The following is a 13,260-nucleotide window of genomic DNA, read 5'->3' on the forward strand; positions in this document are numbered from 1 at the left end:
CTCACCTATGTTTCTAGAAGGATTTTAGGATGCTGTGATTTTCAATATTTATTAACTTACTCTAACTTAAGACTTAGTCTCAATTAATGTACCAATGATATTTGTATTTAAGACTTTTAAGACATCGTTTGGTTTAAAAACTATCCTATGATTATAGTAATTACTACTTCGTATAGTAAATATTATTTTGTAGTCCCCAATTAATTACCGTAAACATTATTTCAAAATCTCTATTTGTTAAAGTATTTACTATTTGCTACAGTTTTTATTATTTTACATTCATCATTTTTTTATTATTTGCTAAAGTATTTACTATTTCATTCTCAAACTAGCTAAAATGATTGCTCCAGTTATCTCATCTATAGAAGAAGCTGGTATAGAATAGGCTTTCATTCTCAAACTAGCTAAAATGATTTACACCTTAAATACATATTATTATAACTCAAACTTAAATAATCTACATCATAAATGCAAACTATTATAACTCAATTATAATAATCGAAGACTATAATAATCAATTCATTGTCCCAAATGTTCCCTAAATATTTTTAACACTTGAAAGAAAAAAATTCTAGTGTATATAAAATTTGCTAATAAGTTCTTAGAAATACCTTTTAATGAAATTGTTAATTAAACAATATATTATTTTACTTAAAAGTATTACCTCAAAAGCATAAAAAACAGTGTCAAAATCAACATGGAGCTCAATTAGCATAAAATTAGTACTATCTATCTCGTGTTAAAAAATAGAGTAACTTAATTGGCAAATAGTTAAAAATAGTTTTTTTTTTCTTCTTATCATTAAAAATAGTTGACTTTTATTTAGGGTAGTGTCTCCTAAATAGGAGGAAGTGGCATAATGACATAGTTGAGATGATGAAGGAGAATTCAAGGTTAGTTGTTGATGTTAGTGTGTTAGTAATATAGTTATTAAAGATGTCCAATTTTTCCACGAGGACAGGGCTCGCCTCGAATAGGACCGGGATTCCCTGATTAGGCGAGGAATGGAGGAGGAAGTGGAAGAAAAAAATTCTCAGTGAACTAAACGGGGACAGGGATGAGGAATGCATTCCTCGTCCTCACCCCCCACCCCAATTAACCTCTATTTATTTATTTAGTATAATTCTTTAATATTATTTTATCATTATTATTATATAAACATTACATTTAAATTTCATATTTGATTGTTTATTCGTCAGGATAATGAATATATTTAAATTGAGTATTTACATTTAGATTATATATGTGCATAATTTAATTTATATTTATTTCTTTCTACTAAAAACTTGAATAGTTCTTTTAGGCCAAAATTTGAGTAATTTATCTTGTCATGTAAAACTAACTATAATAAGCAATTTAGTGATAGATTTCCTTATTTAATTAAAATTTGTCCATATTAATGATTTAAATTAATTGATTTTTTTCAAAAAAAAAAACTAACAGGAAAGAATTCCCTGCGGGGAACCCAATCCCCTTGATAAAAAAAAAAAAACCGTAAAAATGGTATATTTATCAGTTTTGTAAATGATAAGAGTTATATAGCTTGGCACAAACACAAATTATACAAAAAAATTCAAAGCTTGTGCGGTCTAATACGATTTTAAAGTGGGTAATTATTTTGTGTAACCTAGACTGCATTTATTTTTATGTAGCCTCATTTATCACACAACAGAAAAATAACAATTGATTTTTTTAAAACAAAAACAAAAATAATATTACTTGTTAAGTGAGAAATTTTAATTAAGCATGGATGAGCTGCACAAAGATAGGTGTAGTCCAACCAACAACTAAATATTATGAGAACATTTAAACGAATTTTACATGAGTACTTAATTAAGGTGATACTTTTTTAACTTCTAATTCGAGATTTAAGATATTTTAATAACTATTAATTACATGTTTTGGTTTGTTATAAATACTAGAAGAAAGTAAGATTTTTTTAGAACATATGCACAATAGATTAGTTAGAGTTTCGTATGTAGGTTTAACCTGAACATATATTATAGCTATAAGGAAAAAACATGAAAATATTTAATGTTGGTTACTTTTTTTCAAAGCTCATCTAAACATTAATTGAAGGCTAATGTAATGAATATTACGCTATCATCGTGTGCTTTTATTTATTTTTATTTTTTTTATGTACTAAAAAATTTTATATTCTAAAAAAATAAAAAAAATTACCTTTTAATCCCCAAATTTTAGAAAAGAATGTGTTTGACCCTTGAGTTTTCAACATGCATCTCTTTTCAATCTCCAATTTTTTTAGAATACATGTGTTTAGTTTCTATGTAAGTTTTCAATTTAGTCCCGAGCTTTTAAGAAGTAGGTTTATGTAATAAATTATTATAGATTAAAAAATAATTTAAAAAAATTATATCCTTTTCTAAATAAATTTTAAATTATCTTTTTAATTTAAACTATCATATAATTGTTTAAAATAATAAAAACAATTATTTCAAGAACTTTTTAAACCTATTCTTAAAAACTGAAGACTAAAAATATACATTTTAAAAATTTGTAGACCAAATGTTATTATTACAAATTTGAGGATTGAAAAGCTGCATTTTGAAAATTTAAGACCAAACGCACATATTCATCCAAACTTGGGATTAAAAAAGTAATTTTTTAAAAAATTTATTAATTGTTTCATTTTAATTTTGTGATATATATGTTTGCTTTGCAATTTACCTTTTAATAATATTTATAAAGATTTTTAAGAAATGTTGAAATAAAAAAAGTTTTTAAATTATGTTACTTTTAAAGAAAAATGTATGCCTAAGGTTTTAAAAGTATAGTTTATTTTTAATGCAATGATTTTCAAATAGATTCTTAAAATTCAACTCCCCTATCAACGATGAAAATTTTACTTTAATTGTCAAAGTCCAACCACATTGATTATAAGTGCAAATGTGTGATTTTAAAAGGCTGTTTTATTTAATTTAGTTCCATAATCAAATCCATCCCAAAACCCTAAATTCTTGGTACTAAAGTAATTTAACACATTTTTGTAAAACTTTAGTTCATCAAATTTGGAAGGGTGGTGACTCAACTAATTAGTTTCTCCATTTTAAAGCATACAAAGTTTCCAAAGTGAAAAGGGGAAGGAAGAACATATCTTGTATTTGGAGAAGAATGTTGGTCTTAAGTTCAACAAATTTGACAAAGTTTGCTCTTGTTAAGGTTGTCAAGTGTCCTTAAATTCACCCCATTTGATGTCTCACTTAAAGTATCAATTTCACATGGTAATCTAGTTTGGTAATCTCATTTTTCTTGTTAGTGAAAGGTAACGAACGGGAATAATCTATCGTGATGATGTATTTGTTGTTGTTTTTTTATAGTTCAATAACATGTGGAGATGAAGATTCGAACATCTGCCATCTTGGACGAGAGTACATGCTTTCGAAAAGTTGAGTTATATTCATGTTGGCAACGATTTATCAGTTGATAGTAAAAAAATGAGTGCTCCACTATAGATTATTTTATTTTGATGTGCCAGGGGTTGATAGATTACATTGGCATAAAAAAGTAATATTTTTTTGTTTGAATTTGAAATATTGTTTTGATTAACAACCAAGAAAGAAGCCAACATATGATCATAATTCAACTGACATAAAGTTTGTATTATATTGACCTTGAGGTCAAAGGTTTAATTCTCTCCCACCCCCTATATTGTTTAAAAAACAAAGAGACAGAGAAAGAAATCGAAAGCAATTCTCGCTTGGTGCCTAATTGATAAAAGGTTAAATTTGTAATTTGAAAATTCAAAGACCAAATAACTTGTCTCATTAAACTTCCTTATTAAACTTCCTTTTATCCTTCATCCATGGCAAAAATTTTCAGTAAATTTAATAAGTTAAAAGATATCGATGAAATAGTTAAAATTCATAACGACTAAATTAAAACTTATTAGGTTAAAACATAATAGCTAAAACTATAATGATATAGCACAATGATTACAAATATATAAATATTAAACATACAAACTACATTCGATTTTTTACTAATTTATCATTAAGAAAATTAATGAAAAGAATTATTAAAGCATATACAATATCAACTTATTTAAGTTTTTAAGTCAGTCTGTAATTTAATAATACATAATTATACATCTAATCTATATATTTTTGCAATGATATAATCTAAATTAAATTTATGTTAATTATTTAAGTTCCAATCACCACAAATTTTTTATAATACCAAAATTTTTAATCTAGAACAAATATTACATTGCAAATTGGAAAATTTGCATCAATGATTGGTAAAGGGAGGTGCAAATACCGTTTAATCTGGTATTTGACTTTGAAGGTATTTTGGGACAAGTCTAGAGGAGGGGGTACTTTGGTAAATTTGAAATACATTAGTTTTTTTTTTTTTAAATTCTTTTTCATCTTCTTAAGGTTAGGTCACATGATTAACCGAGGTTCGGGTATAGTCAGATGGACATCAGCCTACACCCACTTCACAGCTCGACACGCGTCGCCTTTCATTCATTTTCCCTCTCTCTCTCCTATCGTAACCCTCATCTCCAATCACCACCGTCCAATCAAATCTCCCCATCACATCACATCACTCCTCCAATCCCACGGCAACTTCCGTTACACCCACCCTCACAGAATAATTCCCACTACCCTCTAAAGTTAAAAACCCTATTCTTTTTTCTTCAACCCTATTCCAATACAAGCCAGAACAATTATCGTTGATGGATAAGGATAATTTTGTGGTAATTAGTATAGAGTAATATGTTTTTGTATTTAAATATATTAATAAAATAATGACTTAACGATGCATTAACATTTTATGTAGAAAATTCTAACATGAGGTGCATATTGTTTTTTACTATTAAAATGGTCTAATATTATTTTTTGGATAGATAGTTTGGATTTTTACTAATGAATAGGTTGGGGTTTTTTTTCACTTGAATAACATTGATAGAAAGTGGATAACAACATTATTAAAAAAAACCAACAAAAAAAAATCTTAGAGATGAAGTAGTATTTAAAATAATAAGTATATATTTTTTTTTAAAAAAATCAATTATAAGTATGTTTGTTTAAAAAAATCAAATGAGCTTATATATTTCATCAAATTATAATTTTTTTTTTTGGTCAAATAGTCACTTTTTGAAGAGGTTATTAAAAAAAAAAACAGATTTTTTAAACTACAAGTTAAATTCAATATTTAAAATGTCGAAATCACACAACTTTCCATATTGGTGGAAATTTAAAAATTATTAAAAGGAAACCAAAATGATATTAACAAATAAACATACTTCATTATTTAAACAAGATATTGTCGCATTTACCAATCTATAATCAAAATTGATGTAATTGCAATGTGATTCCATTGATTGATCAATAATAAAAATATTGATTCCCACATAATTTATACATTTTGATTGTAGATTTGAAAATAGGCTCCACAGTCTAAGAAACTCAGATACAGATATGGATACATGATACGAATACGATATGATATTGCGATACATTAATTTTTAAAAAACTAAGATACGGATACGTTGAAGATAAGTATTATATATATAATGTCTAATAGTTAGATTATAATAGATTCAAGAAAAGAGTGAAAACTTAAAAAAAAAAAATCTAGTAACGTCGAGTGATTGTTGAGTGACTAGAGTAGACGATAGGAAAAAAGTAGAAGATGAAGATTGAATAATGAAGTTGAGGATGAAGGAGGTGTGAATGATGGTTTAAATAATGAGAGAGAATGGAAGAATGAAGATTTAATTACGTTTCAGGTTTTTTTTAAAAAAAATTATGTTTTATCATTTTTAATTTATTTTGTTTTGAGTTGCTCAATTTAAGTAGACTTTTATGTTTGGAAGTAATTTTAAAATGGTTGAAATCACTTTTCATTTTCAAAATCACCGTGAAACATGTTTAAGTCTTCAAAACTAATTTTGATAATATGAAAATTACATTTAAAAGTGTAAAATTGAAAATTAAATTAATTTTGAGTAATTAAAATTGTGTTTTCAAGTTATTTTAAAAATGAAAAAAGTGATTTTTGATGATTTTAAAATCACTACTAAACATGCACTAAAATAAAATGGGTTGAAATTGATCCGCGTATTCCTTCACGTATCTGGAAGTAGATACGCATATTTGAAAATTAAAAATAATAATAAAAAAAAAAATCAGATACTTCAAATTACGTATCAGAAACATATCTGTTACGTATCTGTATCTGATATCAATTCTCTACACAATTAGAAATATCTGTGTTTCCTAGTCCACAGTTTATTACTATTATGGAACAATATAATAAACATGGCTTAACAATATAATAAAATTGTCAATGCGAAACCGATGAACATATAGAAATATGGATGAAAATGGTAGACAATAATACTTTTACCAAGGGGAATAATAATGTAATTGAAAAAATGTGATGGGGGTACATTTGACATCACATCAGATGACCCTACCAATTCCACGAGAAGGAGGTGTAGAGCCGGCCGCAGAGTAAAACTTACAGGAAGGGTGTGTGGAAAGAGGTTGATGGTATTGGTGAAATATGTGAAGAATATAAATGGTGACGCACATAGGTTAGCAAAGGATAGAGAGAAGTGAAACAAAAAGAGGAAAGAAAGAAGCAAAAATTGGTTAAAAATAAATTTTATTATTATTATTATTGTTATTATTATTTTTTTGTTAATAGAAGAAAAAAAAAAAGAAAAATGGGAAGAGGGAGAGTAGAACTGAAGAGAATAGAGAACAAGATCAATCGACAAGTGACCTTCGCAAAACGAAGAAATGGTCTTTTGAAGAAAGCTTATGAGCTTTCCGTTCTTTGCGATGCTGAAGTTGCTCTCATCATCTTCTCTAATAGAGGAAAACTCTACGAGTTTTGCAGTAGTTCAAGGTTAATTCTTTTTTTTTTTTTTTTTACCATTTTTCTCAGATCTGCTACAACTGTTGTATTGATTTTTTTTCCTTTTAATTTTAATCCCATTTTTGTGATACTTTCTTTTTAGGATTTCTATGCTTTTTTTATTTCCCTTTTCTATGCTAACAAATATAAAGAAATAAAGAAAGAAAGAGAGAAAAAGGAGGGATTTTGCATTTTGGGGTTTCAGAATTTCGGATTTTGCATTTTGCCTTTTCTTTTTTTTTCTTCTTCTTCTTCTTCTTCTTCTTCTTCTTTACTCTTTTCTTCCTTTTCTTTGTAATGGGAATTTTGGAAATTAGGGTTTTGGAGATTAGGGCAGATAATGGTGGATGGATGGATCAATTTCAACCTGAAGGTGACAGTTTTCTTTTTTCTTTTTTGCCATTTTCATTTCTCAAATTAGGGTTCTTCTTCTTCTTCGTTTTTTTTTTTTCCTTTCTTTCCATCACTAGTTTAGGGTTTTTTTTTTTTAAATAAAAAATTTGGGTTCTTTCTTTCGAAGGATAGATCTCCATCCCCACAATTAAAAAAATATTAATTTTTTGTTTTTACTTACCATTGTATTTGTGAACAGAAAAAAGAAGATCAGAACTGTTTTTTTTTTAAACTAAGAAATGGGGTTTATTTATGACTGGGTTTCGTGAGGATTTGTCACTTTTAAATTTTTTTCTGCGCTTGAAAATTTTGATTATTACTGTTTTTTTTTGGATAAAAATTAGAAACTTGGGAATATGTCAGAAACCAAAAATGGATTTACATAATTGACTGTCTTTGTTTTTTGAAATTTGTTTAGAAATTTTAAAATCTTTTTGGATTTATTGATTAGAAACGGGAACAACTTTTTAATGTAAAAATGAGCATTTCTTTCCTTTGTTTTTTTCTTCACTATTTTTGTGTCTAAATATTGAAGGTTTTTTTTTTTTTTTTAATTATCCTTTTTTTAAAAAAAAATTAAGATCGAGTCGTGCTTACCAGAGTCCAGTTGGTTTATCACTTTTTTTTAATCTCACTTTTGTTTTTTTAGAACTCCAATTGTATTAGGACTAAAAAAAGAAAGAAATCAGAAACCAGATCGAATTATCACTTCGTTTCATAATAATTTCTGTTTAAAATTATTCTGTTTCTAAAAATTATATTTGTTTACTTTTGTTTTTTTTGCTTAAATATGAAGGATTTTTGTTTTTTTTTTTCCCTAGAATTAAGAGTCGTAGCTTAACAAAATAAAGTTGTTTATTTATTTAGTTATTTTTTAAGCTTTGTGTCAATTGTCATTGTGAACTGAAGGGAAAAAAAATCAGAAATGATATTTAATTATTACTCTTTTTCGTAAGGATTTGTCTTTTAAATCTTTTAGGCTTTAAAAATTATTGTTTTTTTTTATTCAAGTTCTTGAAAATTCTGCTTCTTTACTGTTCATACATATCTATTTCGGGAAAAACGAGTAGAATATTGGCCATATGTCAGATACCTAAAATGGATTTATAAACTTAAATGTCTTTGTTGTTCAAAATTTGTCTAGGAATTTAGAAATATTTTTAAATACACAAACAAATGACAGTATAATTGTTAAATTATTGTGCTACATTAAAACAATTTTTTTTTAAAAAAAAGTTATTATGCTTATTTCAAGAATTTTTTTTTATTAATTACAGGATTTTTTTAAACCTTGAATGAAGTAATATTGAATTTTTAATATCTCACAATTGTCTTTCAAATATGACTTAATTATGGTTAATTTATTTGTTCTTATAAATAATAGATTTCAGAAAATACCTTAGGTTTATATAGTTATTTCAGATTTTATCAACGACAATATGAAAGTTTCAAATTCTCTTCGATATTAGCAACCAATTGAAATCTAAAAATTTAATTAATTCCATTATCTTTTTATAAATACATAGTTGAGGAAATTAATATTAAGGAAATTACTTTTTTGTGTTATTATTATGTGTAAAATCCAGCATGCTCAAAACATTAGAGAGATACCAGAAATGCAACTATGGAGCCCCAGAGCCTAATGTTTCCACAAGAGAGGCCTTGGTAATCACTCTTATTTTTTAGTTATACTTTTACATTAAATGATTTTATTTTTAATTTCTATTTTTAAAAGTGAAGTTAGTTTACTAATTAATTGGAATTACTAAAATTCTATGTAAATTTATAAATCTGAAATTTCTCTATGATCGTTTTCATAATTTTAATTAAATTTTTTTAAAAAAAATTAAAGATAAAAAGGGGTTAAATATAGGAACTGAGTAGCCAGCAGGAGTATTTGAAGCTTAAAGCTCGCTATGAAGCTCTCCAACGATCCCAAAGGTAATTACCCCAACATTTTACTTTCCATTTTTAGTTATACTTTCAAATTATTATAAAACTACTTAACTATAAGAATATTATAATATTGATGAGTTTCTTTTAATATCAAATAAAATTAAGTCCAATTATTGAACCTTACGCTCAAATTTGGAATATAAACGGTTTAGGAAGAAACAAAATTTCACTTGTTGATATAAGAATTTTAACAAAATTTCGTATTGATATAAGATTAAATTCACTGTAATCCATCCATTTATGCTCTTGAATTTAGTAACAATTTAACATAATATCATAATAAAATATATTTTATTCAAATATATTGTATACCATTGCTTTGTTTTCAGCTAATACTCTTCTTTCATTTGTTAAGCATTCTACAATTTTTTAAATTTATAAGTGAGAGGTTAATATAATGTTAAATAACCAATCAACTTAAATTTTTTAGTTTAACCGTGATTTAACAGTGAAATCATAATCTTTTAGAAGAGTTTGTACGTTTACGTCAACTAAAGTTGTAAAAAGAACCAAATCAATGAAGTGGTCAAAAGATTTAGCTTTGTTGCTAAATAAGTGGTTGTTTCCTTCATCACAAAAGAAAGCCCTAAGTAGAGAGAGTCCAATCCTGTTTGAATTCTTTGTTTTCTTTATAAAATAAAATAAATAATCATAAGGTTTTCTTAAAGTAAAAAAAGAAAAAGAAAAATTAAGGTCAAATATGAAACAATAATCCTCAAAGAACACATGAAGGGTCTGTTTTTTATTTATTGCAATGTGGAAAAATGTTGATGTGAATTGTATATAATATTATGAATAATAGGATTTGCATTTCAACTTTTAAAGTTGTGTTTATTTAGCGATATGTCTGTTTGTACTTGAAAAATATTGTCAATAGTCTATAAACTAAATTGTGTATCTAATGTATAGTTCTTGTTACACCTCTACTAATTATTTGATGTTTATACTACCAAACGTCTTAACATATCCAAGCTCAAACCATCAAATATTTCTTAAATAATTCAATTGATGTGTGTCATATAAACTCCAACTTACGAAGTTAACAATACAGACTTGTTAAATACAAAATTCAAAATTCAAACATCCATCGTAGACATTTTGAAGTTTCAAGATCCGATAAATATAAACTTAAAAGTTTACAAATATATTAAAAACAGTCCAAAATTCATGAATAAAGCGCGACGCACTGCTTGACCTTGGAAAAGTGAAGCGCTCTTATGACACCTTATGAGAATAATCGAGATGTGCTTAAAACTTGTTTGGAACTTTTTTTTTTTTTTTAATTAAATACTAGAGGTTGAGGGATTAGTAGGTATTCGAATATCTCAACTAGGTTGACACATCCATAATACCCTTATCATGCTCCGATTTCTATTTGAAATGACTTTTAAATGCTTAAAATTTTTATACAATTAAACCATTGTTTGAAACAGGCCGTAATTTGTTGATCTTGATGTTGGTAATTGAATTAAGCAGGAACCTTTTGGGAGAAGACCTTGGCCCATTGAGTAGCAAAGAACTTGAATCTCTTGAAAGGCAACTTGATATGTCCCTCAAGCAGATCAGATCAACAAGGGTAAAATTAAATATTCTTCAACTTCAAAATTCTAGCTTTCATTACAATTCCTTATTCCATTTTCTCATTCATCCTTTCTAATCTTTTTCAGACTCAGTACATGTTAGATCAGCTCACTGATCTTCAGCGCAAGGTATGAGCGAAATAGAATATTTTATATTTAGGTCGGAGAAGGAGTACATGTCAATTATGTTATATATTACAATAAATACTCATTAACATAAACTTTATTTAATTTAGAAGGGTCAATCGGTTTTGAAACATATTCCTTGAAAAACGATTAGGTTTAATACTCTCTCGTGGGCGCTTTTGCAATTATCAATTAGGTGCTTTTTTTCTTCTTGTATGTCTTTGTTTATCCTTTCATTGTTTCTTAATGAAAGTTGGGTTTCTTCTTTTAAAAAAACCAAAATAACGAGTAATTTTAATGTTATTTTGTGTTATTTGTTTGAACTTCCAGGAGCATCTTCTTAACGAAGCAAACAAGACTCTGAAACAAAGGGTATAAAAATATAAGCCTTAAAGAGAAGTTGATAAAATAAAATAAAAACTTATAAGAAAATTTGGTGGAAATTTTTGAATTGCAGTTAGTAGAAGGGTATCAAGTAAATGCTCTTCAATTGAACCAAAGTGCTGATGATATGATGTATGGAAGACAGCAAGCTCAGCCTTCTGGGGATGCCTTCTTCCATCCTCTAGATTGTGAACCCACCTTACAAATTGGGTAAATATTCTTCTTCTTTTCTTTGCATAATCTTTGATCCCTTTTCAATTCTAAATTGGTGTGTCTATGAAAAATCTAGATTCCTTTGGTATGTACTTGCATTGATGATATAAGTATCTTATGTTTGTGGATTTGTTAATGAAACTTGGTTTAATTTGTGTAGTTTGTGTTTAAAATTGTGTTTGACAAGTGTCTAGGTTACTTTGCATTTTTTGTTTGTTTGAAATACAATCAAACGATCTACAATGGTAAGAGATATTTTGGGTGAAACTAGAAACAAAGGCATGAGACTTATGTGCAAAATGGATAATATCATATCATACTGTTGAGATATAGAGATATCTGGAGAGTGATTATCCTTGTAGTAATCTAGGTTTACATAGTCTATGTTTTGTATATGGATTTCTGACTAAAACTTAAGTTTATGTGACTTGTGTCAGAGAAGTTTAAGTTTGTGTAGTATGTATTAAATCACCAAAAGTTTGAACTTGTGAGTTATGGTAAATTTAATATTATATCAATACTCTAATACTCCCTCTCACTAGTGGCTCGAAAATTCATTGAAATCCCAACATGTGAAATTTAATATAATTTGGAGAGGAAAATATTTTTCCAGGGTTCAAATTCAAGACTTACTACTGGATACCATGTTAAATCACTAATCAACCCTGTAGTTATCCTCCAACCACTCTTTCATTATCTCTGTTTTTGAGCTATGAGATAGCATCATCTGTACTTATTTGAACTATTTGAATAAAATTGGAGCTAGGATATAATGAGGGTGCTAAGAGAGTACTGTAAATTTAGTTGGAATTCTCTGGTGCACCTATTGATCCATACTTACTGTATCTTTCTTAAAAAAATTACCAATAAACCCAAAAGCTTAAACCGATGGGCTATGATAAATTTAAAATTATATCAACACTCTAGCCATATGTGTTTGAATTTGTGTAATAAAGAATGTGTCAAAACAACTTCAAGTTTATAAAGTCTCTATGTGTTTGATTGTGGATTTGTCTGAAGTTTGTACCAATCTGTGTCTGAATTTGTGTTTGAGAAAGTCTAAGTTTTTGTAGTTTGTGTTTGAAAAATATACTGCAAAACAAAAGGCAAGAAAAAAGTTAAATTGAAAATTAAGGAGGAATAAATGAAAAATAAATTTGATTAATTTTGCAGGTATCAGCCAGATCCCATAACAGTGGTCACTGCTGGGCCAAGCATGAATAATTTCCTCCCAGGATGGTTGCCTTGAGAAACAAGAAGATGGAAATTCTTCCATTCAAAATTTGAAAAAAATTAGAAAAAAAAAAAAAAAGCAGTGATTTTCTTTGCTTCTGTTGCTTATTCTAAATCCCCCCCCCCCCTTCAAAAAAAAAAACATTTTTCAATGCTTGGAACTTTTATATATATATATATATAATTAATACAAACTCTGCACTTTAGTCTTTGTAAGCAAAGTATGTGTATGTTATGGCACTTTCCTTTCTTTTAGAGGTTCAAGACTTTGCTTTTTGAACAACAATTGTAATTTGATTATTTTTCTTCTCTGTCATAAAGTTGAAACTTTGTGTGTATTTTGATTTTCACATTTGATTTCCTGATAAAATGTTTCTAATTCTAGTTCAAATAAGATTAAGTCTAGTTCACATTTTATTTAGTTTGTGTATTTTGCATTTTAAAGCAAGGGTTTGGTAGCAGTAAATTAAGATGTTTTCTTTTA

The 13,260-nt window shown here is 27.1% G+C and overlaps 1 protein-coding gene across 1 annotated transcript; it reads left to right on the plus strand.

Moving 5' to 3' along the window:
- Positions 1-6,574: 6,574 nt before the first annotated feature.
- On the plus strand, positions 6,575-12,839 carry LOC120092839 (agamous-like MADS-box protein MADS4). Its single transcript, XM_039051065.1, has 8 exons — positions 6,575-6,882; positions 8,871-8,949; positions 9,158-9,225; positions 10,717-10,816; positions 10,908-10,949; positions 11,277-11,318; positions 11,404-11,540; positions 12,717-12,839. Exons 1-8 carry the CDS (start codon positions 6,698-6,700, stop codon positions 12,790-12,792), a joined length of 729 nt encoding a protein of 242 aa, XP_038906993.1. The 5' UTR covers positions 6,575-6,697; the 3' UTR covers positions 12,793-12,839.
- Positions 12,840-13,260: the final 421 nt, after the last annotated feature.

Source organism: Benincasa hispida, chromosome 12 (assembly GCF_009727055.1).
Source record: "Benincasa hispida cultivar B227 chromosome 12, ASM972705v1, whole genome shotgun sequence".
In the NCBI taxonomy this organism is placed as follows: Eukaryota; Viridiplantae; Streptophyta; class Magnoliopsida; order Cucurbitales; family Cucurbitaceae; genus Benincasa; species Benincasa hispida.

What these genes read in the sequence shown, in the direction of transcription:
- LOC120092839 (XM_039051065.1), top strand. Translation starts at nt 6,698, where the DNA reads ATGGGAAGAGGGAGAGTAGAACTGAAGAGAATAGAGAACAAGATCAAT. An exon ending in TCACTGATCTTCAGCGCAAG is followed by an intron (nt 10,950 to 11,276) that starts GTATGAGCGAAA and finishes TTGAACTTCCAG; the next exon opens with GAGCATCTTCTTAACGAAGC. An exon ending in ACAAGACTCTGAAACAAAGG is followed by an intron (nt 11,319 to 11,403) that starts GTATAAAAATAT and finishes TTTGAATTGCAG; the next exon opens with TTAGTAGAAGGGTATCAAGT.